Genomic DNA, 26288 nt, shown 5'->3' on the forward strand with positions numbered 1-26288 from the left:
TAGTTTTCAAACTCACAAAAAAAAGCTACTGAAATCTTATTCAGTCTTCCAACACTATATTCCCTACAATGCAAAGAATTGCTACTGATATTTTCTCCCCAAGCTCTCGACTCAGTCTTTCTGAAATCCTCAACTATTCTTTTGCCATATAGTAATTTAACTTTTCCAATGCTCCCTTCACACCCTTCCACTCATTCAGAATTCTTCTTCTCATATCTTAACCCACATCCTTGCATTTGTAATCTGGAAGAAGATGGTGTCAGTGAACAACTCGACAAGGGTGACATCTTTCAGATAGTTCACAAAACTACTTCTTTTTCTTTCAAGTGTGGTTCTGCTACTGTTGGAGCCTGCGATCTACATTTTGGTGGCGTGTTTTTGGGCCCACTGAGTGATCTGGCGCTTTGCTGTCTCTGAGGGTGTTCCGTGAGGCGTGTGGCCTCAAGGGTACACGACCAACACCGTTTTTCATTGATTAAAGCGCCAAGGAAGATTGAAATCATCGAGGCGAGAGTGGAAGGCGAGGGGGTTGTTCGGCCTCTCATTCGCTGCTGCTGGAGTAAGGTGTTTGCATGTGACAGTCTCTCCCTCTCCCCCCTCGCTTGCTGCTCCCAGAGGAAGGTCCCTACATTCGGAAACTCTCTCTCTCTCCCTCGATGCTGTCAGAGTTCTTGGGGAAGGTTTAGTTGATGTGGTTTGTGGACTGGTCTCTGCAGTTCACGTTATGATATGTTTCTGCTTTCTGGTTGCTTCTTTTTTTGTTGCTATTTTGGGCAATTTTGAATCGGGGCGGCCTGCAGATAATGAACAATGAGTTGAACTGAAACATGCCTGGAATCTTTCAACTTTGTGCTTTATATTCTGTCTTTTTCTTTTTTTTTTGTTGCCGGTTGCATGATTTTTTTTGCGTGTGGGGGGGATTTAATATTTTTCTTTGAATGGGTTCTGTAATATTCTTTGTTTCATGGCTGTCTGTGGGGAAGGAGAACCTCAGGGTCGTATACTGCATATGTACTTTGATCATAAAGGTACCTTGAAAGCTTCATAAACTGCTCCGACTCTCTGCCCTCAAAAAGAGCACATGGCATTTATATAATAACTTTACATAATCTTAAACTGCTTCACAGGAGAACAATCACAAAGAAAAGTACACTGACTCACGTGTGATATTTAGTCAGTGATCACAAACTGTCAATGAGGCAAAATTTTTAACTACATCTTAAAGGAGGAAAGAAAGACAGAGGTTGATCAGGGTAGGGGTGACGAGATAAAAGAGGGAGGTGTAAGGCTGCAGCAGGACTTAATATTCAGCTACGTGGCAGATAGCCACATTTAAAATGGTTCCGGTCCTCTTGCCTCCTGGCCTACTGTAAACGGCTCCAACCCTACAGCACGTTTACTCACAGGATTCAATGTTCTGATTGCAACTTCTGAGCACTTCCCTTTCACTGCACAACTAATGGTCGTGTCTTCGAATGACTATATTGCAATGACTAGTGCCCTTCCCTTGGAACATTGGTGGCGTGGAGAGGGGAGACTTGCAGCTTGGGCAACTGTTGGTCTTCCATAAAAAAAAACCTTGCCCAGGCTTGCGCCCTGGAAATTTTCCAAGGCGCAAATCCATGGTCTATCGAGACTAACGGAGGCCTACACGTATTGCATGTGGGTGTGGTGGGCCGGATGGCCAGTTTCTGGGCTCTACAGTTCTATAGCTGCAAAGCTCCAATTGGCCACCCTGAATGCATTCTCAATGAACCGAAGTGCATGTTCTATGTACCCACACTGAATGCCTCCAGTTGGACGGCTGATTCACTTCGCTGATCCACGTTTATTCGGCTCTGCACTGAACTATGGGACTCTCTGGTGGACCTCAGTTCAGAACGCTATCTGGCTTGTGGTTTTATTTTCTCTGTTCGGCTGGTTTTTTTATATATATCAGTTCCTTTTTTTTTAATGGGTTCTTTTTATGGGCATGATGTGTTTTATTTTCTCTCTGCACATGGGGTGCTCGATGGACTTTTTTAATATACATAAATATGGGTTTCTTTGCTTCGTGGCTGCCTGTTAGGATAAAATCTCAAAGTTGTATAATGTATACATACTTTGATCATAAATGTACTTTGAACTTTTGAACTTTGACCACTGGGTGTGCCTACATGAGGCACAGTGGGACAGTAAAACACTATAAAGTTACTTTCTGTGGATAATATTTTATTATTAAAGTTATTTACACTGACTCCTTCACCTGTTTAGCTGCAATGCCACTATCGTTGGAGCTGTTTTTGACGATGTCACGGTATGAGGTTTCAGTGTTCCGTTTCTTCTGCAGAGCTCCTGACAACCGCATCCAGATCTAGAGAGAGACAAGATTAATAAGAAAAATCGCAGAACTTCAAAATCAGGCTGAGAAATAACAGAGCAAGAAATTTCATATTTAAGGTATGGGGTTGGGGAGAGTTAGGGATCGGCGAGACAAAGAAATAAGCCTGAATTAAAAACAGGAGTTAAAGGACAAATATGTGTCTGACCATTTACAGGAAAGATGTCAATAAGATTGAAAGAGTACAAAGAAAATTTACAAGGAATTTACCGGGACTGGAGGACCTGAGTTGTTAGGATAGATTGAAGAAGTTAGAACTTTATTCCCTAGAACATAGAAGACTGAGGGGAGTTTTGATAGAGGCATACAAAATTATGTGGGGTACAGATAGGGTAAATGCAAGCAGGCTTTCTCCACTGAGGCTGGGTGAGACCTCAACTAGAGGTCAGGGGTTAAGGGTGAAAGGTGAAACATTTATGGGGAATATAAGGGGAAGCATCCTCACTCAGAGGATGGTGAGTGTGTGGAACGAGCTGCCAGCACAAGTATTGGATGTGATTTTGATTTCAACGTTTAAGGGAAGTTTGGATAGGTACATGGATGGGAGGGGCATGGAGTGCCACGGTCTGGATGCAGGTCGATGAGACTAGACTAAATGAGCGAAAGGGCCTGTTTCTGTGACTCTATGACCAGGTATTAAGTGAAGACTTTAAACAAAATGGTGAATAAATAAGAACCACTATTAAAATAAAACTTATTTTACAGTAATACATTCTGTTCATTATTAACTGGAGGCACTAATCAAAAACTAAATGTTGTAAAAGCAACTGAGAGATGGCTGCAAAAAAACACATTAACTGAAAACAAGATATTTTTGAATATGAAATAATCAGAGTAAAAGAAGATATGAAGTAGCTGTGCATATTAGGAATAACAAGTCATATCACCAGTAAGAAAGTGCCTTTATATTTTTAGAAGATTGGGGTTGTCACCGAACATTAACAAACCTCTTCTTCCTACAGGGGCACAATTGAGAGCATCCTGACTGGCTGCATCACTGCCTGGTATGGGAACTGTACTTCCCTCAATCACAGGACTCTAGCGAGAGTGGTGCGGGCATCCCAGCTCATCTGTCCCACTATTCAGGACATTTACAAATACAGGTGTGTAAAAAGGGCCAGAAAGATCATTGGAGACCTGAGTCACCCCAACCACAAACTGTTCCAGCTGCTACCATCTGGGAAATGGTACCGCAGCATAAAAACCAGGACCAACAGGCTTTGGGACAGCTTCTTCCACCAGACCATCAGACTGATTAATTCGTGTTGACACAACTGTATTTCTACGTTATACTGTATTGACTATCTTGTTGTACATAAATTTATTTATTATAAATTACTATAAATTGCACATTACACAATTAGACAGAGATGTAACGTAAAGATTTTTACTCCTCATGTATGTGAAGGGTGTAATAAAGTCAATTCAATTCAATTCAGATGTACTGTTGAATACTTGGGTGGCGGGATGGAGATGCGCCTCTACCAAAGTGGGTGTAGGGAGTTCCTTCCCTCCTTTAGCCTGCAGGTCACCCTTGGGTAAGGTGTAGCACCACTTTATCCCCTCCTGCAACCACCCCACCCCGACCAGGGTCACAAGAAGCCGTGGGAGCAGGTGGTGATGGTCGTGTGAGCAGTTGGTACATATCATGTCCTGGTTATGCAACCACGGATGCCAGGCAGCCAGTCTCTGAAGAGTATTGATAATGTTTGGGGTCACCCATCTTGTAAAGGCACACTGCCCAGAAGAAGGCGATGGCAAACCGCTTCTGTAGAAAAATCTGCCTAGAACAATCACGGTCAAGACCATGATCGCCCAGGTCATAATGAATGAATGTATTGAATATATCCTGACTGGTTTCATCGACATACGAAGCTGCAGAGACTCAGCCCAATACATCATGGACACGTCCTTCCCCACCATCGGCAGCATCTAAATGTCAAGAAGACAACATCTACCATGAAAGTTCTCCACCTTCTGGCCCATACTATCTTCTCACAAATACCCTTGGGCAGTATGTACAGAAACTTGAAGAAACATGTCACCAGGTTCAAGCACCGAAAACAATTTAGTTCTTGAACCAAGTGGAACCAGGTCTCTACAGTTTAGCAACACTATAACCTGCTTTGATTACTCTGCCTTAATGGACTTGTTATGTTGGTCTAATTGTGTTTTCTTGTAAATGCTGTGTATAATTTATGCTTAACTTGTGCTTTTTTTGTGACTGCTACTGTCAGTTAAGTGCATATGACATGGAACTTCATTGTGATTTTAAAATCCACACAGAAATATACAATAGAACAGCTCCTATCATTGGCAGAATGGTGGGTGCATTTGAGTCCTGAATAACAAAACAAGCTTGGAGGCATTCCTCAACTTACAAATGCCTGAAATCTGAAATAAAAATGGTAAATTCTGCAAAAACTCAGCAGTCAGTCAGCTTCCACGGAAAGAGGAACAGCTGAGGCTTCAGGTTGAATTCTTTCATCAGGACTGGGAAAGCCCCTTCGATCAGAACGTACTCAGTTGTGCTGAAGGGTCTTCAATCTGGAACAATAACTGTTCCTCTCCCCATGCATGCTGCCCGACCTGCTGAGTGTCTCTAATTTTCTGTGTATTTCACACATGTTACACCATTGGTTTCGGAGAGAGCTTCCTCTTTACAGTTCCCCGCGAGAATTTTCTGCTGCAACGATTCCTGTACCAGCAGTGCACCCGCAAGAGGAATATACTGCAGCTCTGCACATTGTTTGAAATTTTGGCCCCTGTTCAGTCATAGGAAAGAGTCCAGAGGAGGTTCACGAGAATGATCCTGGGAAGGAAAGGGTGTGTGGTGTGTGTGATGGCTCTGGGCCTGTACTCACTGGAGTTTAGAAGAATGTGGGGGGGGGGGGGGTGAATCTCATTGAAACCTATCATATATTGAAAGGCCTAGACAAAGTGGACATGGAGAGGATGTTTCCTATAGTGGGGGGTCTAGGACCAGTATGCAAGGACATTCCTTTAGATCAGAGATGAGGAATTCTTTTAGCCAGAGGGTGGTGGTGAATCTGTGGAATTGATTCATGTGGAGGCCAAGTTATTGGGTATATTTAAAGCGGATGTTGATAGATTCTTCATTAGTAAGTGTATCAAAGGTCACAGGAAGAAGGCAAGATAATGGGGTTGAGAGGGAAAATAAATCAGCCATGGAATGGTGGAGCAGACTCGATAGGCTGAATGGCCTAATTCTGCTCCTATGTTTTATACCCTTACGGTCTTATTCAAACAAGCCATAGATTGCAATGTCAGAAGATCCCTTGCTCTCCTGACTCCTTTCACATTTTGCCACAAATTCATTTTTTTTCTTTCAAACTCAGATGTGTAGACAATTGATTCCAACGTTCTAACCATACGCTTAATCTTTCACCCCTTCTCTCTATTCATAGATTTACATTCATAGAGTCATACAGCACAGCAGCCCAACTCTTTCACGTTAACCAGGTGCCCTACCAGGAGTTAGTCCCATAACCTTTTCTACCCATGAATTTGTCCAAATCTCCTCTAAACATTGCAATTGTACGCAGTGCTACTACTTCCTCACCTTATCCAATCCCCTCAAGATTTTATAGATCTCTACAAGTTTACCTCTCAGCTTCCTTTGCTCCAGGAAAAACAGTTCTAACCTATTCAGCCTCACCTCATAACTCAAGTCCTTGCATCCCAGCGACATGTTGGTAAATCATTTCCAAGTTTAATCATGTCCTTCCAGTTCTGACAGGATGACCAGAACAATACTCAAGACTACAAGTGCAGTCTCTCCAACATGTTGTATATCTGTAACATGATGTCCCATGTTTCTACTCTACTCCATTATAACATTGCTGCCCTTTGTACCACTTAGTGCAGTTCTAGGGGTGACATTCAGGGTGCCTATTTTAAATTTGTAGGAAATGTTACAGATTATTAATAGCATGAAAGTGCAACATATCTGTAACCCTGAATTCTTTATGAATTTATAACTTTTGTAAAATGTAATGTGACAAAATGGAACCTGTGTGATCCCAGAGTGCTTCGCTGGTTTGTTGGTTTGCTTGGATGGAGACTTACAAGGAGTTTCTGTGTGTGTGTGTTTTATCAAATCAAAGATCTAAAGATTCAAAGCACATTTATTATCAAAGAACATATAAATTATACACCTTGAGATTAGTCTGTCTACAGGCAGCCACATTAAAAAAAAGACCAAAAACTACTGCTCAGAGAAAGAGAGGGGGAAAAAAAAAACACAAATTGTGCCAACTATAGAAGCAAGCTAACAGCATTTCGAACCAGACTGAGCCCCCCAGATCTGCTCCTGGAGTAGCCGGGGTAAGCCCAAGACTTGATCCCAGTTCATCACAGCAGTGGGGCAAAAATGCATAGCAAGCTGGATTGTTTCAAAGCCTCAGCGCCGTGGAGAAAGGGATGAACATTGCAGGAGAGCCAGCAAACTCAGCTAGACCCTTGCACCTACTGTTTCATGGGGGAATGTTTTGACAACAATACGGCTATCATGGGGGAAGAAGCCTCTGAAGCCAAATGTCAGGAACAAGAGGCAGACACAGAAAACAGAAGAATGCCATTACGTAATGGAACAACCTAATTGCTTATCTGTAAAGGATACAAGTGGTTTGTTTAAGCTATAAGATTGAAGCTATTTTCCAGACAATAATTTGTGGAGTGGCTTCCCTTGTAAGAAAAGAATAAAATGTGCCTATAATTTGATCCACTCTGAATTTGTCATAGGTTGTTACTGTATATTAGAAGACCTAGCTGAATGGTACACAACAAAAGTGGCAAGATTTAACAGATGTCTGCTGCCCACCTGATGAGCATTTCTATAATTCTATTAATTACATCCAGCTTAGTATTAATGGTTATGACTTCGGTGAAATGCACGCCTTTAGAAGCTTCTTTGGACAAAATTGAATAATAAATTATGATGACTCATGATACAGTGACCTCAACAAAGAAGAAAGGGAATTTGATGTGCATTATGGCTGGAAACTGGATTCACAGATGAGAGTCATGTGGCCAAAAGAGCTGATGGCATTGCATTGCTGCAAAAGTTCTTAAATGCAGAGTTAATAAATCAATTTGCAAATGTTGACGTCAGTTATCCAAAATTAAATGGGCAGAAGGTCTAGATGAAGGGGTAAGGAAATGGAAGTACTATTAAGTGCATAATAATAACCCAGTATTTAAGCAGCCGCACTGGGTAACTCATTACTGTATTTGGCAATAGTAGATGAACCAAAGAGCAGATTAGAAAACTATTAGCATGCAAACACAAAGTTGGGGAAAGGACACCAGTGGGTTTACCTGCGGTCGCAAGGTGTGCGGGATCCCGGAAAGGACCAAAGTTCGCAGTTTCTGAGAACGCTGCAGTACTACGTCAATTTTATCCCACGTCAGATCGCCGACGTCGTGATTGTGCGTGAACTCAAGGTATGCTTGCCATCTCAGCCTCTGCTGAGGATCTTCTGGGAGTGGGATTCCAAGAACTCTCCGGTGATTTGTTTCTGATCCATCTATTGAATCACAACAAAGATACATCAGTCTTTTGGGTGCTTTCTATATCATCAATGAATCGATCTACAACTGAATCCGTACTATATTTCTTCTCTGACACAGAACTAAAACCTTTATCAATGTCAAAACGGTAACCAATCTGATGTGACTATAATAAACCAAGTCTCAGAATCTTCTTGCCCAGAATGAAGTCCTTTACAAAATCCCATCCCATCATCTCTCCGCATTGTCTCTCCTCCATTATCCAGCTGGGTGGGACTGCAATCCCCTGTTTCCATTCATACCTATCTCGTTTCAGACAGCGGGCTCCCTGCAGTGGTTTCGCTTCCTACTCCGATGCTGTTACTTCAGGAATCCATTAAGATTAGATCTATCCTTTGCTCTCCCTCCAGCTCAACTCATATCACATTTTATCCCTGGTTTCTTTGCCATCTGTGATTAGGTTACTGTCTTTGTTTGTAATCTATTATCGTAGTCTTTCCCAATCTTGTGACTTCCTTAATTAATACCTGAAAGTGAATTTCAGGTTTCTCGCATCCACTTACTGCTCCTCGGTAGCATCCTTCAAAAGTATAATGGATTCCAAATGTCTGCTGAAACAATGAGTTCCAACTTATCACAGCTTTTCTTGAAACCCTTAAGTTTTATTAAGCACAAATTTTCTTCAGCTAAACACCAGGAAACCAACAAACTTCATCATATGCCCCTTTCTTGTCTACATCCATTCCCTGCTGAATCAGGTGAGCTTTAGACCACCCCAACTTCAAATTCCTTAACACTGTAATTCTGTATGCCTCAGGTCATGTGCTGCTGAAACCCTTTAATACCCCAGGATTCTCCTGGCTTCAAAGTTTAAAGTACATATATGTCACCACATACAACCCTGAGATTCATTTTCTCGCAGGCACACTCAGTAAATCCATAATATAATAATAATGATCATAGAATCAATGAAAGACCGCACCAACTTGGGCATTCAACCAGTGTGCAAAAGACAACAAACTGTGCAAATATAAAAAGAAAGAAATAGTAATAAAAAATAAGTAACAATAAATTATCAAGAACATTAGATAAAGAGTCCCTGAAAGTGAGTCCATAGGTTGTGGGAACATCTGAATGATGGGGCAAGTGAAGTTATCCCCTTTGGTTCAAGAGCCTGATGGTTGAGGGGGACTTGCGGTCCCTCTTACAATCTCTATAAAGTTAACATCATCCAAATTTCTCTAGCTACATTCCAGCTTGCACCTAGCCCTGTTCACTTATCGCATATTTATACACTGATCTGCGCTGACTCCCGTAACACCATTTCCTCAGTTCTAAAATTCTCATCCTAGTTTTCAGACTCTCCTTCCCCACTGCAACATTCACCAGCCTACAACACTTCTTTGATTTCTGTACTCCTCCAAAGCTGTTTTTTTCGTGAAATCTAAATTTTAATGATCCAACTGTTGGCTGCTGTATCTTCGACAATTGAAGTTCCACGCCTGGCACTGCTTTCCCTAACCTTCCTCCTTTCTTTTCAGTCGCTCGTCAGAGCAGTTAGTGCTGCTGTCTCAAGTGACCTGGGCTCTCTTCTGACTTCAGTGTCATCTATATGGAGTTTTCCTGTGACCGCGGGGGCTTCCCTTCACCTGCCAAGTCCTGTAACCTCCTCCAACATCCCAAAGACACACTGGATCGGCAGGCCAACTGATTTCTACACAGTAACTCTGGTGTAGTTAAATCAAATGGAGTTGATGGGCATGCAGGAGAGAACAGATTAAAGGATTACTGGGAAATAAATGGGACTGAAAAATTGCTCTGTCGGGTCCTAGCATGGAACTGATGGGCTGAATGTCCTCATTCAGTGTTGCCATAATAAAATCCTCCCTCTTTGTCGAAACATTTGGTCAACTGAACTTTGCAGATCTAGTGTGAAATTTTATTTGAAAACAGCTCCTACGAAGTGAATTTGGACTGTAACTGCAGGTGGTCACTGGCAGTGGTGGACAAGCAGAGAGCCTGGAACAGAAACGCACGGTTACCTTCTTTGTCTATACGGAATCCAAACACATCGTACTGGAACTCTGGGTGTGCTACAGAATCCTCCTGGAAGAAAAGCAGCGGGTGAATTCCATGCCACGTATGCATCGACAAGTGATTAGACACTGAAAGTCCTCCCTGGCCAGGAAAACCCCATAATCAGTCAAATTCCAAAAAGGGGGAGCCACTCACTTTTACAGCTCTGTGTCTTCAACACTGGGGATGAGTATGTGGGGTAAACTGGCACGGAATTGGATGTGGACGTGGGATTTGGAAGGAAATTGGGAGGGGACTGAGAGGAAGAATGGTGGGGGGGATTATGGGGGAGGATGGAGCCTGGAGAACTTCAGTTATGAAGACAGATTGGATAGGCTGGGTTTGCTTTCCTTCACGTGGAGCAGGCGGAGTACACAGTTCACCAAGTACACAGGCATATAAAGGGCGTAGAGAGAGGAGATAGCAGGGAACTTTTCCCCTGAAGAGATGTATCTAAAATTAGAAGTCTTGTTTAGGGTATAGTTAGAGGGGTTCAAAGTAGAAGCTTATGTAACCCCTGGGTCACCTCAGGCATCGCTCAAACTCGTTCTAGTCTAGGGGGAGCGGCCTTCGGCCCCGCCAAGCTGGGTAATCAGCTGGTGTGGATGCTGTGTGATGTCCCCGCCTCGCCCAAAGAAACACACAGTACACCTTATGCGATTAAATGAGTACAATTTATAACGATTACTATAACTAAGCGATTACTAACGATACAGTATATATGAATAAGAGAAGAAAAAGAAAAGGCGCCAAACTTATCAAAGTCCAAACCACTTCGTGCACAATCGTTGGAGCTCAATTACTTATGTCTTCTGGTATTCGATCCTCTCCGATCTCCTCGACCCGCCTCCTGGGACCCCCACGGTGGTCGACCAGATGCTCCCCCACTCCTCTGTCTCCCTCTCCTCTCCTCAAGGAAAACATTGGGCCGGGGACCACCACTCGGGGTCCATTCCGTCGCCCGGCTTCCAGCACTCCGTCCTCTCTCTGTCACTCCATCGCACCCGACTCCCAAAAGTCCCCAACAACAATCAGTTTACAGTCCCAAACAAGCTTCCAGCACTTATCATAACAAAGACAATAGCATTCCTACCATTAAGACAGGCGCCAGGATTCCTACTTGTAACAAACAAAGACGCCATTTTGATTACATACACAGTAACAAAGAAAAAGAAAAAAAAACCCCGTTACACTCTCCCCCCAGCAAATAAAAGTCATGTCCTCATGACTATTAGATAACTCGTCACCTTTCCTGCCAACACTCCGTAACCCAAGCACAAGCAGTGACATCTCCTCCCCACACAGTAAACCTCACGCCCTGTTCCTTAGGCGCTATATAGGCCAACTATCTGGGCGTTCCCTAACCCTTCTGAGACCTCCGTACCCCCCTCACCTAAACCCTTAGGCTAGGACACAGCTGGGGATACCTTGGGTCCACTACCAACTCCTCTTTCAATCTCTCACTCATACCCCACACTGCACACAGCTAACCCTCCCCACTACACCTGACTCAGTGGAAGAAGGGCCAAAGGTCTCTTCCTCAATCGAGGGAAGTCAGCAAAAGGCAGCATGTACCACACATCCAGCCATCAGCCTTTGAATCCGCATTCTTCCTCATTTCTTTGATCGGTAGCTGCTGTTTGATCTTCTCCAAACGGAAACACGTGACCTGCACTGCTCCTGCAGTCTCTTCAGCCTCCTGCAATTTAGATTATCCTCTTCTCTGGCCCCTGGCTCAGCAGTTCTGACTCCTGCATCCCGGCCATCTCAATCTGGAATGCAGTTACTCCAACAGCTTCTTCCACCCTGACCTGAAAAGCAGCAGTTAACGATTGGTCACCCTCCAGTTCAGTATTCACTGCACTTCTCTCCAGCTTCTTTTTTTTTCTCCTCATGACTTCTTCCAGATCAACCGTCAGGTTTGCACTTCATTTGAACTGTCGATGGTCATCTTCAGGTTCCCTTCAAGCTACCGCTTCCCCCTTCCAAGATTTGTCCGCAATTTCTTCACCTCCACAAACTACCTTCTCCAGGCTCTCAGTTTGCTGTGGCTCTCAGTCAAACAACTTTCTTCGTTCTCTCCAACTTGTAAGTCTTTCAAATGGTTCCAGATCACTCTCTCTGGTCTCTCAGTCTTCATTTCAAACTTGATTCCGTAGAGACAGACACTCACGAGCTGCGACCTTCGCCAGCCCTGGCCCGTGTCCAGAAAACACTAACTCTGTAGTTCTCAGCCGCTCCGGCAACGACCTCACTTCATATTCTCCTGAGGCAAATCCAAATACCAGGAGATCATCCACATACGTCAAAATTCCAAACGCCTCCACACCCCATGGTCTTCCACATGCCCTGCAGGAAGGTTGCAAGGGCTCCGGAGATACCCTGTGGTATCTTTTCGGACCGGAAAGACTCCTAGGAAACTTTTAACCGCCGTCTTCTCCTTGGCGGCCTCACTCATCGGGATCTGGCAACATCCACTCCTCAGATCCAGCACCTTAAACCTCTTCGCACCACTCAGATAGGCCATCACCTCTACGGCCCAATATAATCCACACACACGCTGCCTACGTCTGCCACGCTGTAGGGGCCAGTTGCCGCAACCTCTGCCTCACCGAGGTGTCTTCAGCAGTCAACTCCCCTCCCTGGTGGTATTTCGCAGCGTCCACTAAGAGGGCCTCACCCTCAGATACTCCTCCAGGCCATACCACCACCGGCTCTGGTTTGAATTCGGTATCGGCCCAATGCTGCTACACACGTCCGCACAAGCAGCTCGAAACTCTGGGTGCATCGATAATGCCTCCAAACAGCTCTCACCCGCCTCCTCCGGGCAGGCCCCCAAGCGCACCAACAGGATATTGGTTCTCTCCATAACCGAAACGCTGCCCGTCTCAACAGTGTCCGGACACATCAGCATCAACGATTCACGAACCTCAGTCACCTCCACATTTGCCTCTAAGAACTCCATTTTCACTGACCAACAACCGTCGTCTTTATAATCACCGGCACTGGTACCCCAAATCTCCAGTGTCGTCAATGTCATCAAGGGTAAAGGCTTCCAAAAACGGTTATAAAACAAACTGTACAGCAACTTAACCGTTGCCCCGGTGCCGAGGATGGCTTTAACTTGACCTCCATCCATCCGTAACAACACCTGAGTGCGTGGTCCCTCTAAGCCTTCAGGAATAGGGTCTGTTCCTTGCGGGAGTTCCTTGGTACATTGCTGGGAACGTGCTCCCCCAGAGACCCCAAGCCGTTCCCCCACTGGGCCTCCTCTAAGTTTCCCGACATCTCTCGGATCAACGGAACAACTGATCCCCTTGACAAATCCCCCTGTCTCCGCAAGCAATTTATCTGCCCTCCTAACCAAAAGGGATACCCTAAAAACTTCCCACCAATCTCCTGCCACGGATATGATAAGCCCCCCAGCTGCGGTATTTGACTTCCCGTCGAACCACACGCATTTTCCCACACTTTCCCAGAACTGGCAGCTGTCACTTCGAGATAATTGCGCCCGACAGTTCTAACAACGCTACCAGCCCGCCTACTCAAACTTTCAACCAATCCCTGTCGCTTTCCCTCAGCCAAGCACTGCCACTCACCCAACAACTGAGAGGTCTGCTCCGCCCACGTCTCCGCCCCTTTAGGGCTGGACATTATCCCAACAACCCGGCGGAGCCCACCGCCATAGCTGAAAAATCCCAACCTCACTCTCCAAACAGTACGGACACCCCATGGCACCACCACCATTTCGTCAGCGCTAGTCGGAACTCGAACGACGACCTCCGGGCTACCAACTACTACCACACCCAACACACATACAGAAATAACCAGCAATCGCACACCCACAAAGGCACACCAGCTCTTCGCCGCAGACACAATTCAAAGAGGGCGATCACACAGCTTCCACAGAAATCAATCCCGGACGATCGCACCCACAATGTAACCCCTGGGTCACCTCAGGCATCGCTCAAACTCGTTCTAGTCTAGGGGGAGCGGCCTTCGGCCCCGCCAAGCTGGGTAATCAGCTGGTGTGGATGCTGTGTGATGTCCCCGCCTCGCCCAAAGAAACACACAGTACACCTTATGCGATTAAATGAGTACAATTTATAACGATTACTATAACTAAGCGATTACTAACGATACAGTATATATGAATAAGAGAAGAAAAAGAAAAGGCGCCAAACTTATCAAAGTCCAAACCACTTCGTGCACAATCGTTGGAGCTCAATTACTTATGTCTTCTGGTATTCGATCCTCTCCGATCTCCTCGACCCGCCTCCTGGGACCCCCACGGTGGTCGACCAGATGCTCCCCCACTCCTCTGTCTCCCTCTCCTCTCCTCAAGGAAAACATTGGGCCGGGGACCACCACTCGGGGTCCATTCCGTCGCCCGGCTTCCAGCACTCCGTCCTCTCTCTGTCACTCCATCGCACCCGACTCCCAAAAGTCCCCAACAACAATCAGTTTACAGTCCCAAACAAGCTTCCAGCACTTATCATAACAAAGACAATAGCATTCCTACCATTAAGACAGGCGCCAGGATTCCTACTTGTAACAAACAAAGACGCCATTTTGATTACATACACAGTAACAAAGAAAAAGAAAAAAAAACCCCGTTACACTTATTTATTCATAAGTGGTGGAATCTGGGACTCATTGCCTGAGGGGATGGGAAAGCCTATACTGTACTTTCAAAACTTTTAAGAATCTAGTTGAGCACTTGATTCTACAGAAGGCTGTGGACCAAAGGCTGGTAAGTAGGACTAGTGATTGTACTTAACAGTTTGCGCGATATTGGTGTTTCTGTGCCTTGTGTCAATTCATCTGTTCAATGAGAAAGAGAACGCAGAGCACAAAGACAATGCACGGCTGATTGAGTGTGGGAAGCTCACGTGCAGAGTTCATAGGACACACAGAATATACAGGACAGAGCACTGAGGGGCAGTTAACCAACTGAATGATCTCTTAACCCCTCAGGTGGCGATAGGTGTGAACGACCCAGTGATGAGGGCATAGATTGTAATTTATTTAACTTTACTGTGAAATTTTCCCCTATATTATCATGTATTGCAATGTACTGCTGCCGCGAAGTTCATCAATTTCACAACATATGCCAGTGATATCAAGAGCAAACAAGAGGAAATCTGCAGATGCTGGAAATTCAAACAACACACACAAAATGCTGGTGGAACACAGCAGGCCAGGCAGCATCTATAGGGAGAAGCGCTGTCGACGTTTCGGGCCGAGACCCTTCATCAGGACACAAACCTGATTCTGATAAATACAACACAGCTCATTGTCCACCCATTATAGGGTGTGTAATTGCATCTTCTGGATAAAAGCCACAATTCGTCACAACAGGTAAGCTGCTTCCCTGTCTAAACCATTTACACCTTGAGACCAGACTGCTGACTATGAATTATTATCTACTGTTGTCCAGCTAGTTCGACAGTCTGGCATGGTCGGCAGGATTCAAGGAGTGAAGGTCACTGAGGGAGAACGGGGACAAGTTGTGTGAGTATCTTGTTTAAGGAGATTTGGTTCCTACCCAGGCCACATCAGGCACCCAGATGGTCCAGGTAAAGAGGGCACGAGCAATGGAGCTTAAGTGTATGGGTGCTCTGAATTTTAAAATATTGTAGAGAGCCTGGCCAATTTACATTGGAGAGAGTGAGAGCAGGAGATAGTTTTGGTGTGTGGGAACAAAAACTAATGGTGTTTGGTAAGATGTTGCGCTTCTCAAAGAAACTGTGAATATGAGAGGTCAGGCTGAGAGCTTCAAGCTGTTAACCTTTTGTGTGTTGTTTGCAGGACTGGAAGTGTTCTTTTTATAATCTGGGAACAAAAGTGCTGGGAAGAACATCTTTTATTTGGAACCTAAAGGTACCTTAAAGAAGGAAAGGCACCTTGTTGTAACTTACGGATTTGTTCACAAGCATGGGCTCTCTGCCTTTATCCTTCATGATTTATCTGTAATAGATGAAGTGATACCAGACGGAAGAAGACACAGATTCCACAATGGCCATGTGCAATTTGTCAGAGTCCCAGAGATTCCATGCTTTATAAATAGTCAGAGGGAACAGGGAGAGGCCAGATTCGTTTCCCGGAGGAGAGGAGTTTAAGAGGGGACATGGCTGAGGTGTGATGATGCTGAGATGACATTGGGACACATCAACGATGATGTAACCTGGGGTCACTGGGTGCTTCAGGTCTTTCAGACACTCTCACCCAGGCGACCCAGCCAGGGTGGATCAGGCCCCAGCAGCACTGGTCCAGAATTATGGGGTATAGATAGGGCAAGGGCAGACTGCAGGAAACTTTCCCTCATGTCAGAGTTAGATAAGACCTCTTACAGAATTAGGGTAAGGGAGAAGAAGTATAGAGGAATCTGAGGGAGACCGTTTTCACCCAAGTGGTGGGTCCCTGGAAAGTGCTACCTGAGAGACTGGTGAAAACAGGGTCACTGACACCTCTTATGAAGTGTCTCGACGAGCACTTTGAATCGCCCAGGCATAGAAGGTGTTGCCATGGAACACAGATCAGTACAGCACAGGAACAGAACTTCCAGCCCATAACGTCTGCGCCGCAATGCTGAATAAAACTAAATCCCTTCCGCTTGTACGTGATCCGTAACTTTCCGTTCCTTGCATAATCATCAGTCTGTCTACCAGCCTCTTAAACACCACTGTTGTATCTGTTTGCATCGCTATCCCTGGCAGCCCGTTTCAGGCACCTACTACTCGAGGAGCAGTACTCTGCAAAAGTCTTAGACACATTCTGCATATATAGCTAGAGTGCCTTGAGAATTGTATATGAAAACCTACTCTACATATCCTTTAAACTTCCCCTTTACAACACAAATGCATGACTCCCATTTCTTGACATTTCTACCCTGGGAAGATTCTTACAGTTCACTCTGTATGTGTTGCTCATCATTTTATAAAGTTTTATCAGGTCTCCTGTCAGCTTCTTATCTTATGTATAGGGGAATTATATTATATTATATTATGGGGGAATATTATAGGTATCTTATGGATAGGGGAATCAAGGGATATGGGGACAAGGCAGGAACCGGGTATTGATAGGAATTGATCAGCCATGATCTCAGAATGGCGGTGCAGGCTCGAAGGGCCAAATGGTCTACTTCTGCACCTATTGTCTATTGCCTTCTAACACAACCCAAGTTTGTTGAAATTCTTCTTATGGCTCACACCCTTTAATCCAAGCAGAACCCGAGACTCTCTCCATAGCCTCCACGTCCTTCCTGTAATGGGGCAACCAGAATGGTGCACATGACAATACAAAGGTCTTTGTAAAGACTCCAGCAATCTCTTCTCTTGTCTCTTCCAATAACCTGCGATTGAGTATATCATGTCCTGGGGACTTATCTATCTTGGTACTGTTCAAAAGATCCAACATCACCACATCTTGATTCTCAAAAAGATCTAGCACATTAACGTGGCCCACACTGTCCTCCACGTCCTGTGTTACCATTTACCTCCATCTGTAAGCTTGCAGGTAGAACACAGAACAGTACAGCATGGGAACAGGCCCTTCAGCCCAAAACGTTGTGCCATACCAGCTAAAAAGTAAATCAAATACCCCCAAAACTAATCCCACCTACCTACACAATGTCCATATCCTTCCATCTACTCATATTTGTGTGCCTATCTAAACCTTTCTTAAAAGCCTCTAATGCATTGGCCACTACCGCCATACCAGGCGGTGCATTCCAAGCATCCACCACTCTGAGTCAAAAACTTACCCCTCACGTCCCCTTTGAACCTACCTCCTCCCACTTCAATGCATTCTGGTATTAGAGATTTCCAAGCTGGGGAAAAAATACTCACTCTCTACTTGATCCATGCCTCTCATAATCTTATAATCCTCTATCAGATCTCCCCTCAGCCTCAGGCGCTCCTGAGAAAACAACCCTAGTTTATCCAGCCTCTCGTGATAGCACGTGCCCTAAAAGCCAGGCAGCATCCCGGTAAATCTCTTTTGCACCCTCTCCAAAGCCTCGACATCTTTCCTACAGTGGGGCGACCAGAACTGTACTCAAATTTCCAGATGTGGCCTAACCAGAGTTTTATAAAGTTGCATTTAACACCACCAGAGTGGCCGGATCTCAAACAATGACAAGGTGGGAGTACAGGAAGCAAACAGAGAGACTAGTGGCAGGGAGTCAAGACAGAAATCTTTCCCTCAATGTCAGCAAAACAAAAAGCCAGGAAACACGGCTGAATACACACCCTTGTATGCAGCAATACGTGGAGGCAGTAAGAGTGAGTAACTCAGTGAGAAATGCACCAGAGGCCAGTTGTCTGCAACTGTATTTTCTGTATAAAAGCTGTAACTATTTGTCACTCGGTGCACAAGCCTGTGACTGTTTCCCCACATTTGCCAGACCTCTAAGTGTCAACTCATTTCCCAATGGAAATCACTTTGAACTGAATCGTCTGCATGAAAAGTGCTCAAAAATTAATTAGCATTACTATAATAAACACTGTCCATTTAGTTCAACGGATTAATTTTTAATCAAAGGAAATTGAGGATAAGCGGAAGAAGGCAGGAAAAATTGGAATTGCCCAACAGTGGGTGTGTCTTTATCATGCACTGCAGGAATTCAAGGCGACACCTTTGTGAAGACAATATGGGATGGGCAATAACTGTTTATCATTTGCTTAGCTATATTCACCACCTGTTGACCATGCCACATAAAGTCTGCTCTGTTCACTTGGCCCTCCATTCGTTCATAACCACCCTTCTACCATTAGCCTTGCATATCTGTGCACCAATCAAAACACTTCTGCTACTTTGTCCAAGGGACCCAGACTGAGATCTTTAAGGAAGGTGATCGGTTTAACCATGGGCAACATGAAAGCATTTTCAATGTCTGGTCTCCTCTGCTATCGCAGGACAATATACCGATTCCTATTGCCAAAGCCTTGATCCTGGAATCTCAAATAACCAGAAATTCAACTGGACCAGTCACATAAATGCCACGTCTACAAGGCTGGGTATCCCGAGTGAACCATTCAACTCCGGACACCATTTGCACCATTTGTAACTTACTCAGAGGTTCAGGGCGGAACAGGCCCTCCCGGCCCATGAAGTCGCACTGCCCAGCAACCCACTTATTTAACACTAGCCTAATTACAGGAGAATGTAAAATGACCGATTAACGACTAACTGGTACATTTAGAAAACTGGAGCATCCGCAGGAAGGACACACAAACTCCTTACAGACTGTGCTGGAATTGAACTCTGAACTCCAACCGTCCCAATCCATAATAGTGTCACGCTGCTGCCCTACTGTAATAATCAAGGATACAACACACAGAAGCAGGTTCTTCAGCCCACCTGGTCTACCGTGAAGATCAGCCGCCCATTACACCAACCCTACCTAATCCCATTCTCAATTCTCCCCACGCTCTCATCAGCCTCTCCTCGATTCTACCAAACTGGGGGGGGGGGGAACAACCTGCACATCTTTGGGGTACAAGAGGAAACCAGAGTTGTTAAGGGTTTCGGGGTGGGGGTGGGTGGAGAACGTGCAAACACCCCCCCCCCCCACAAGGTCAAGACCGAACGTGGGCCACTGGAGATGGGCTCTGTTAGCTGTGCCACTGTGCCACCTTATAACACAGTACTGTGGTGGCTCACATGACACCGTAACAGCTCGGTGCGTCGGAGTTCAGAGTTCAATGCCAGCGTCCTCTGTAAGGAGTCTGTACATCTGCCATGCATTTTCTCCAGGTCCTCCCACCATCCAAAGATGTACTGGCTAGTAGGGTAATTGGTCATTGAAAATTGTTCCAGGATTAGGTTAGGGTTAACTCAAGGGTTGTTGGGGGTTGCTGGGTGGCACGGCTTAAGGAACCAGAAAGGCCTACCGTGCGCTGTATCTCTAAACGAAAATGAATACACTGAAGAAAGTCTGCACCATAACATAATAACAAAGCAAACACTGAGTTAGCACGCTATTTGCCATCTGAAGCTTTCATTCCCTTCACTACTGACGTAGCAGATGGACCATTCACAAAATGATCACGTTCCCACAGCCTCTGTCATCCTGTTTCCCCAAGTCGCTCCACATTCCCACTCAGAATATATTAACCACCCTTTCAGCATAGTAGTAGGCAGCCATCGATCCCAGGGGATCATGGGTTTGAGCCTCTGGTGGACTGTGTCTTCTCCAGGGTGCAAGCCTGGGCGGGAAGGTTTGAAGAACCGGCTGTTGCCCATGCAGTGGGTTCCCCCTCTCCACGTCACCGATACAGTCCAAGGGAAGGACAAGCGCCGATACAGCCTGGCACCAGTATCGTCGCAGAGGTTGCCAGACTGAACTTGTAAACAACATCAAACTGCCTGAGGGACCCCGGCTCCGGATTTCTTCCTCAGGGTTTACTCCCGAATCCTTTCCTGTTGCCACAAGGCAGCGGAGGTTTAAAATCAGAGTTTTCCTTCTTCTAGGTGGGCTGCTATCCAAAGCAGTCGAGCCCCACCAGCCCGAAGCAACTGTTTTTGAGGCACCAGTGGTCTGTCTTTGCCCCTTCTCGTATCAGTAGAAACAATTCCACTGGGCTAAGCCACACGTGAAGGCCATGAGTTGGACTTGATCGTCAGAGGCTGTTAGAGATGCACGCCATTTGGCTGTCATTTCGGAAACTCAATTGTCATATGCGGGGGGGGGGGCGAATCTCGACCAATCAGCTGACTGAAAAGTATATAAAGGCCAAGCATTCAGAGGACACACCACAAACAACAGCACACTGACGATGTCTCCTCACAAGGTGATAAATCGTTTTCAAGTAAATTGACAAGATCAGAGAACAACTCAACCACCCCAGCTATGCATCTTCCCAGTTATTTCCAACTCCTATAATTGCTCTGCCATGCAATTATTAAAGCAAGGCTGACAAATGAAGTTCATGGACACAGTGCTGAGATGTTAATTCCATCCGAGGAAAAGCTGCAAGCTACCCATCATTCGGACAGAGTCTCTTGTTTAGAGAAGGATACTCTCTTACCTGGGAGCTCTTGGTCATTAAATCCTGTGGCCACATGCTTGGAGTCAATGCTGTAAAGGGTCCGCTACCAGGAGGGGCACTGCTGCCTGTTAAGGAAGATCAGACATCCACGTTAGTGGGAAGGGAAGGACAATCACGTTCAGAATATCAGTCGTGTACAAACCTGGACTCATAACGTTCTGCCCACTGTAACCATGCCGGTCAAAACTGGATGTCAAGTTAATCTCACATCCCAGTTGTTGTCCACAGCCCTACGAGTTTCACTAAAACTCATTCTGTTTAAATGATGCCGGGGCTCTTGCTGTTAATCAGATTCTCACCAACAACTTTTTCTCACCTTTCATCTTAGTCCTTCCACCGATCCATGCCCCTAATTACTGATCATCCTTTAAAGCAGAGGTTCCCAACCTGGGGGTCCACAGACCCCTTAATCAATGATATTGGTCCATGGCATAAAAAGGGTTTATGCCCTTTATGCCCAGCTTTAAAAGGAAAGGGCCCCTCCTATTCACTTTGTGCAGACCTTTCTTAGTTCAATAAACAGCACTGATATCAGTGCGCCCTCTTCTTTGTTCCAAACAAAAAACCACTGTCAAGATAGTTTCCAAACCTGGCCTCATCCCCATAGATCTCGACAGCACCCTATACTGCCACATTCATCCTGCATCCCCTCTGCCATCCGATTTCTAAATGGCCATTGAACCCATGAACACTACCTCACTTCCGTTGCACTATTTTTAACCTAATTATTTAATATAAGTAGATATATTTACTGTAATTGATTTATTTACTTTTCTATATTTATTATGTATTGCATTGTATTGTTGCCACAAAGATAACATATGCCGGTGATATTAAACTCGATTCTGTACTGCGAGGACAAGAGTACTGGTTCACACTAGACAGGATTAATCTACATTTGGGAAGAGAAGGAAGGCTGTGGTGATATTGACAAGGCCATAATTTTTCTTTCATTTCTGATTGTTCTCTAGGGCAACCATTGTCAGCACGGCTTTGATAGGGAGACACCTTTTCTGAACAATTTGATTGAATTTTTCTAAAGTGGTAGTAAAGTTTATTGATGAGGGAATTGAAGTTGATGTTACAAGATATGACAATGGACAATAAGTTTTTACTGAGTGCATTGTGGAATAGGCCATTCCATGCTGCTCAGCAACTCCCCCCGCCCCCCCAATTAATCCAATGAACCCAGAGGAAACCCACACAGTCATGGGGAGAAGTACAAACTCCACTTACAGGCAGTGACAGGATTTGAACCCGGGTCGCCTGTACTGTAAAAGTGCTGTGCTAACCGCTACACTACCGTGCCATTCCACAACCTCACTGCTACTTAATTCTGTGCACTAGCTAATGAAGGCAAATATCCCAAGTGCCTCCTTCACCATTTTATCCATTCAGGGGATTCACAGCAAGTCCCAAAATTGATTTGGCAATAATGAGGCAGGCGGTGATGGAGGAGTGTTATTTTAGTGACTGGAAGCCCGAGGCCAGTGATGGATCAGCACTGGAACCTTTAATATTTATTTTCTATGTTAATAACTTGGATATGATTGTCGAGGATTAATCAGTTTGCAGAATAACAGAATTGGCAGTTTTGATGATTGTGAGGTGTAGGCTTGGGCTGCAGGATTTTAATTGATCAATTGAAAAATGGTCACAGCAGAGGCAGATGGAACTGAATGACGATAAATCTTTATTAGTAAGATTAAGACCTAAACTTGAACGGAAAAACCCTAGAGATTATTGAGGAACAGTGGACCTCAGTGTTACTATCTCAGAGGACCTGTCCTGGAACCATCATATAAAAGTAATTGCAAAGAAAGCACGACAGGTGCCTCTACTTCCTTAGCAGTCTGAAGAGATTTGGCATGTCATCAAAAACCTTGTCAAACTTCTACACGTGTATGGTGGAAAGTGTATTGCCTGGCTGCATTACGGCCTGGTATGGGAACGCCAATGCCTTTGAGCAGAAAATCCTACAAAAGGTTAGTGGATTCAGCCCGTTACATCACGGGTAAAGTCCTCCCCAACCATTCAGCACATTGACATGAAACTTTGCCGTAGAAGAGCAGCATCCATTATTAAAGATCCTCACCACCCAGGCCATGCTCTTTTCTCACTGCTGCCATCAGGCAGAAGGTACAAGTGACTCAGGACTCACACCACCAGGTTCAAGAACAGTTACTACCCCTCAAGCATCAGGCTCTTGAACAAAAGAGGATCTCATCCATTGAGATGTTTCCACAACCAATGATCTCACTTTAAGGACTCTTTATTGTGTTATTCCATGATCTAATTCATTGCTAAATATATGTATTTGCACAGTTTGTTGTCTTCTATGCTCTTGCTCTTTCATTGATCCTGTTTACAGTTACAGTACTGCTTTATGGATTTGCTGAGTATGCCTGCAGGAAAAAGGAATGTCAGGTTGTCTGTGGTGGCGTGTACATACTCTGATAATCAATTTTACTTTGAACTTTGAAGTATCGAGATTCCTAAACACGACAGTACAAGATAGTGAAGAAGGAATACGGAATATTTGCCAGTGCACAGGATTTAAGAATAGGGTGGCTATGTATAACTTTATAAATGTTTGGTTACACTGGAGTACCATCTGCAGTTCTGGTCTTCAGATGGTGCAGAGGAGATTTCCCAGGATGTTTCCTGGGATGGAGCATTTCAGTTACGAGACAGACTGGATATGCTGGGTGTACATATGAGGTGTACATAGCAAGGGCACAAATGGGGTAGACAGTGAAAAATATTTCCTGACACCCAAGGTAACTAAAACATGAAGAGATTGGTTTAGTTTAAAAGGTAGAAAGTGTAGAGGGAATTTATGTGAGATCTGTTTTTATCCAGGGGGTTAGTAGAATCTGAAGCCTGAATGGGTGGTTGAGGTAGATACCATTACAACACTTAATAAGTATTTAAACGAGCAGGAAAGCCTATGGACCAAGTGTTGATAAATGGGGTGTCACCTTATGATCATTATGAGCATGGCGGGGGGGGAGGGGGGTCAAATGTACTGTTTCCATGCTGTATGATTCTATGACACCACAGAAGGCGGTCTAGAAAGAACCCAACCATCCATAGTATCTTTGGAATGGAGGGAGAGGAGGAGGAAGGAGAATTGAAAGCAAGGAAGGGAAGAGTGGACCCACACACCATCAAGGCAATGGCCCTCGACCCATTCAACTCAGGAATAGACAAGGACAACAAACCCAAAATCCTTCCATAGAAAGTCAGAAAAAACAGGAACTTGCACAGTCTCAGTCACAGATGCAGTTGGCATTGTTATCACCTAGGCCCGAGAATCAACTGGGGGTTAATGTTCTCCTGGACAGGACACCACATTGACTCCTCACATCCAAAACTCTGCAGCCAGAATCTTCATTTACTCCACAATTCATTGGCACCCAATGCTTCCCTGGCACTTGCCAATTCCCCCTTCCATGTTGAAATCTCTCCGTTACCTCCCGTACACAATCTCCAGTTCTATAATATTCTGAGATCATTTGTATTTGGTGTCCAGACTACCTCAGTGATACTTGTAATGTTCATTGCCTGGGCCTTCAATCCTGGAATACTTGACCTAATTTCTTCTGACTTTCCTTTTGTGTTTACACCTTTTATGAAGCCTCTCCTGACCACTTCTCATTTCTTGTATTGTGATTCTGTATTATCTTTTAACTATCAGTTATATGAAATGCTTTGGGATATTAGTTGACATTAAAAGCACCTTAGAAATGCAATGCACTGTTGTTGAAACAAATGAAAATCAAAAATTGCAGACTTTGGAGGTCTGAAATATTTGCTGTTTCTCCTTTCATAGCTGCTGCCTGACCTATTGATTATTTCCTGCATTTTCTGTAGGTGAAGCAGATTTCAATTGAAATGGACGGATTTTAACTTCCTGAGGTGCAGGTAGAGCAGCCTAATGAATGTTACTTTGGCAGACTTTACATTTGCGTAGTAGCTCTGAAAGCAGACAGTGAAAGCTAGAGACATGCACACATCAGGTTTGTTATTTGTGTCTAAAGACACACTGCAATGTAAAATTCTGAGCAGCATAGACAGAGTGGATAGTGAGAAATTCTCCCCCATAATGGAGATGTCTAAAACCAGAGGGCATAGGTTTAACACATACGAAACGTTGGAAGAACTCAGGTCAGTCAGCATCTATGGAGATGAATAAACAGTTGACGTTTCGGGCCAGGACCCTTCGTAGGTTTAATGTGAGAAGTAAGAGTGTTTTAGAGGAAAGATTTTAGAGAAGTGAGGGCTTTTATTCCTGCAACCTGGAAGGCATTGCCTGAGAAGGTAACAGAGGCAGCCAGAATCTTCATATGCATGTCTTGATGTAAATAATATCAATACATGCATATGAATTACAAAGGCACGGTCGGACTAAGTAATGGGAAACAGATTATTGTAGAAATGGTCATCATCAATGTGCTGGACTGAGGGGGCTGTTAGTGTGTTGTCTGACTATGGAAGTAGCTATAGTGCAGAGACACAGAAATGAGCAGGTGCACTGATATCCTGGCGGATGAGATGCTGTGGGGCGAAGAAATTAGACAGGTAAGAGGTATGAGCTCACTGTCAGCATTAAATACCTCCGGCTGCCTCTGGCTATAGAAGCCAGTATCACAGTGGTGTTTGTTCCTGGATTCAAATGCTAATTCAATTATCTCAACGGAGCAATGGAGGGGAGCAGTGCAGCACGTTCACCCACAAGTTACGTCTATCGTCACTTAACAACGTACTGTCAAACGAGACAATGTTCCTCCAGACCAGGGTGTAAAGCACTGGAGAACACATAACACACACAATAACTTAGGAAAGTAAGAATTAAATCTACACATTAATTATGCATAGATAAACAATGCAAAGAGCATAAGTTCAATATAGTCAGGTGCGGTACAAATTATCTGGTGACACTTCGCATGCAAGGCGGCAGGGAGTTCAGAAGCCTACTGTCCTGACGGGAGAAGCTGTCTGCCATCCTGACCGTTCTTGTCTTTATGCATCGGAGTCTCCTGCCAGACGGTAGAAAGTCAGTGAGGATGCTGGATGGACGGGTGGGATCCTTGATAATACTAAGGGCCCTGTGTACGCAGCGCTCCTGATAAATGTCCCCAGTGGATGGTAGGGAGACCCCTCTGATCTTCTCTGCCATTCTCACAGTCCTTTTTATAGAGATTTCCGGTCTGATGCTCCACTGCTCTCAGACCAGATGGAGA

At 44.7% G+C, this 26288-nt stretch overlaps 1 protein-coding gene across 1 annotated transcript in view; it reads right to left on the reverse strand.

The window, feature by feature from the left end:
- Positions 1–26288, reverse strand: part of sgsm3 (small G protein signaling modulator 3) — a 115312-nt gene that overhangs the window by 78586 nt on the left and 10438 nt on the right. The window contains exons 5-8 of the mRNA XM_073033464.1: positions 21022–21107; positions 9955–10018; positions 7721–7929; positions 2246–2353 (exon numbers count right to left, since the gene is read on the reverse strand). Coding sequence (XP_072889565.1) covers positions 2246–2353; positions 7721–7929; positions 9955–10018; positions 21022–21107 — 467 coding nt within the window. The remainder of the gene's footprint in view (positions 1–2245; positions 2354–7720; positions 7930–9954; positions 10019–21021; positions 21108–26288) is intronic.

The sequence above is a fragment of the Hemitrygon akajei genome, chromosome 31 (assembly GCF_048418815.1).
Source record: "Hemitrygon akajei chromosome 31, sHemAka1.3, whole genome shotgun sequence".
Lineage (NCBI taxonomy): Eukaryota > Metazoa > Chordata > Chondrichthyes > Myliobatiformes > Dasyatidae > Hemitrygon > Hemitrygon akajei.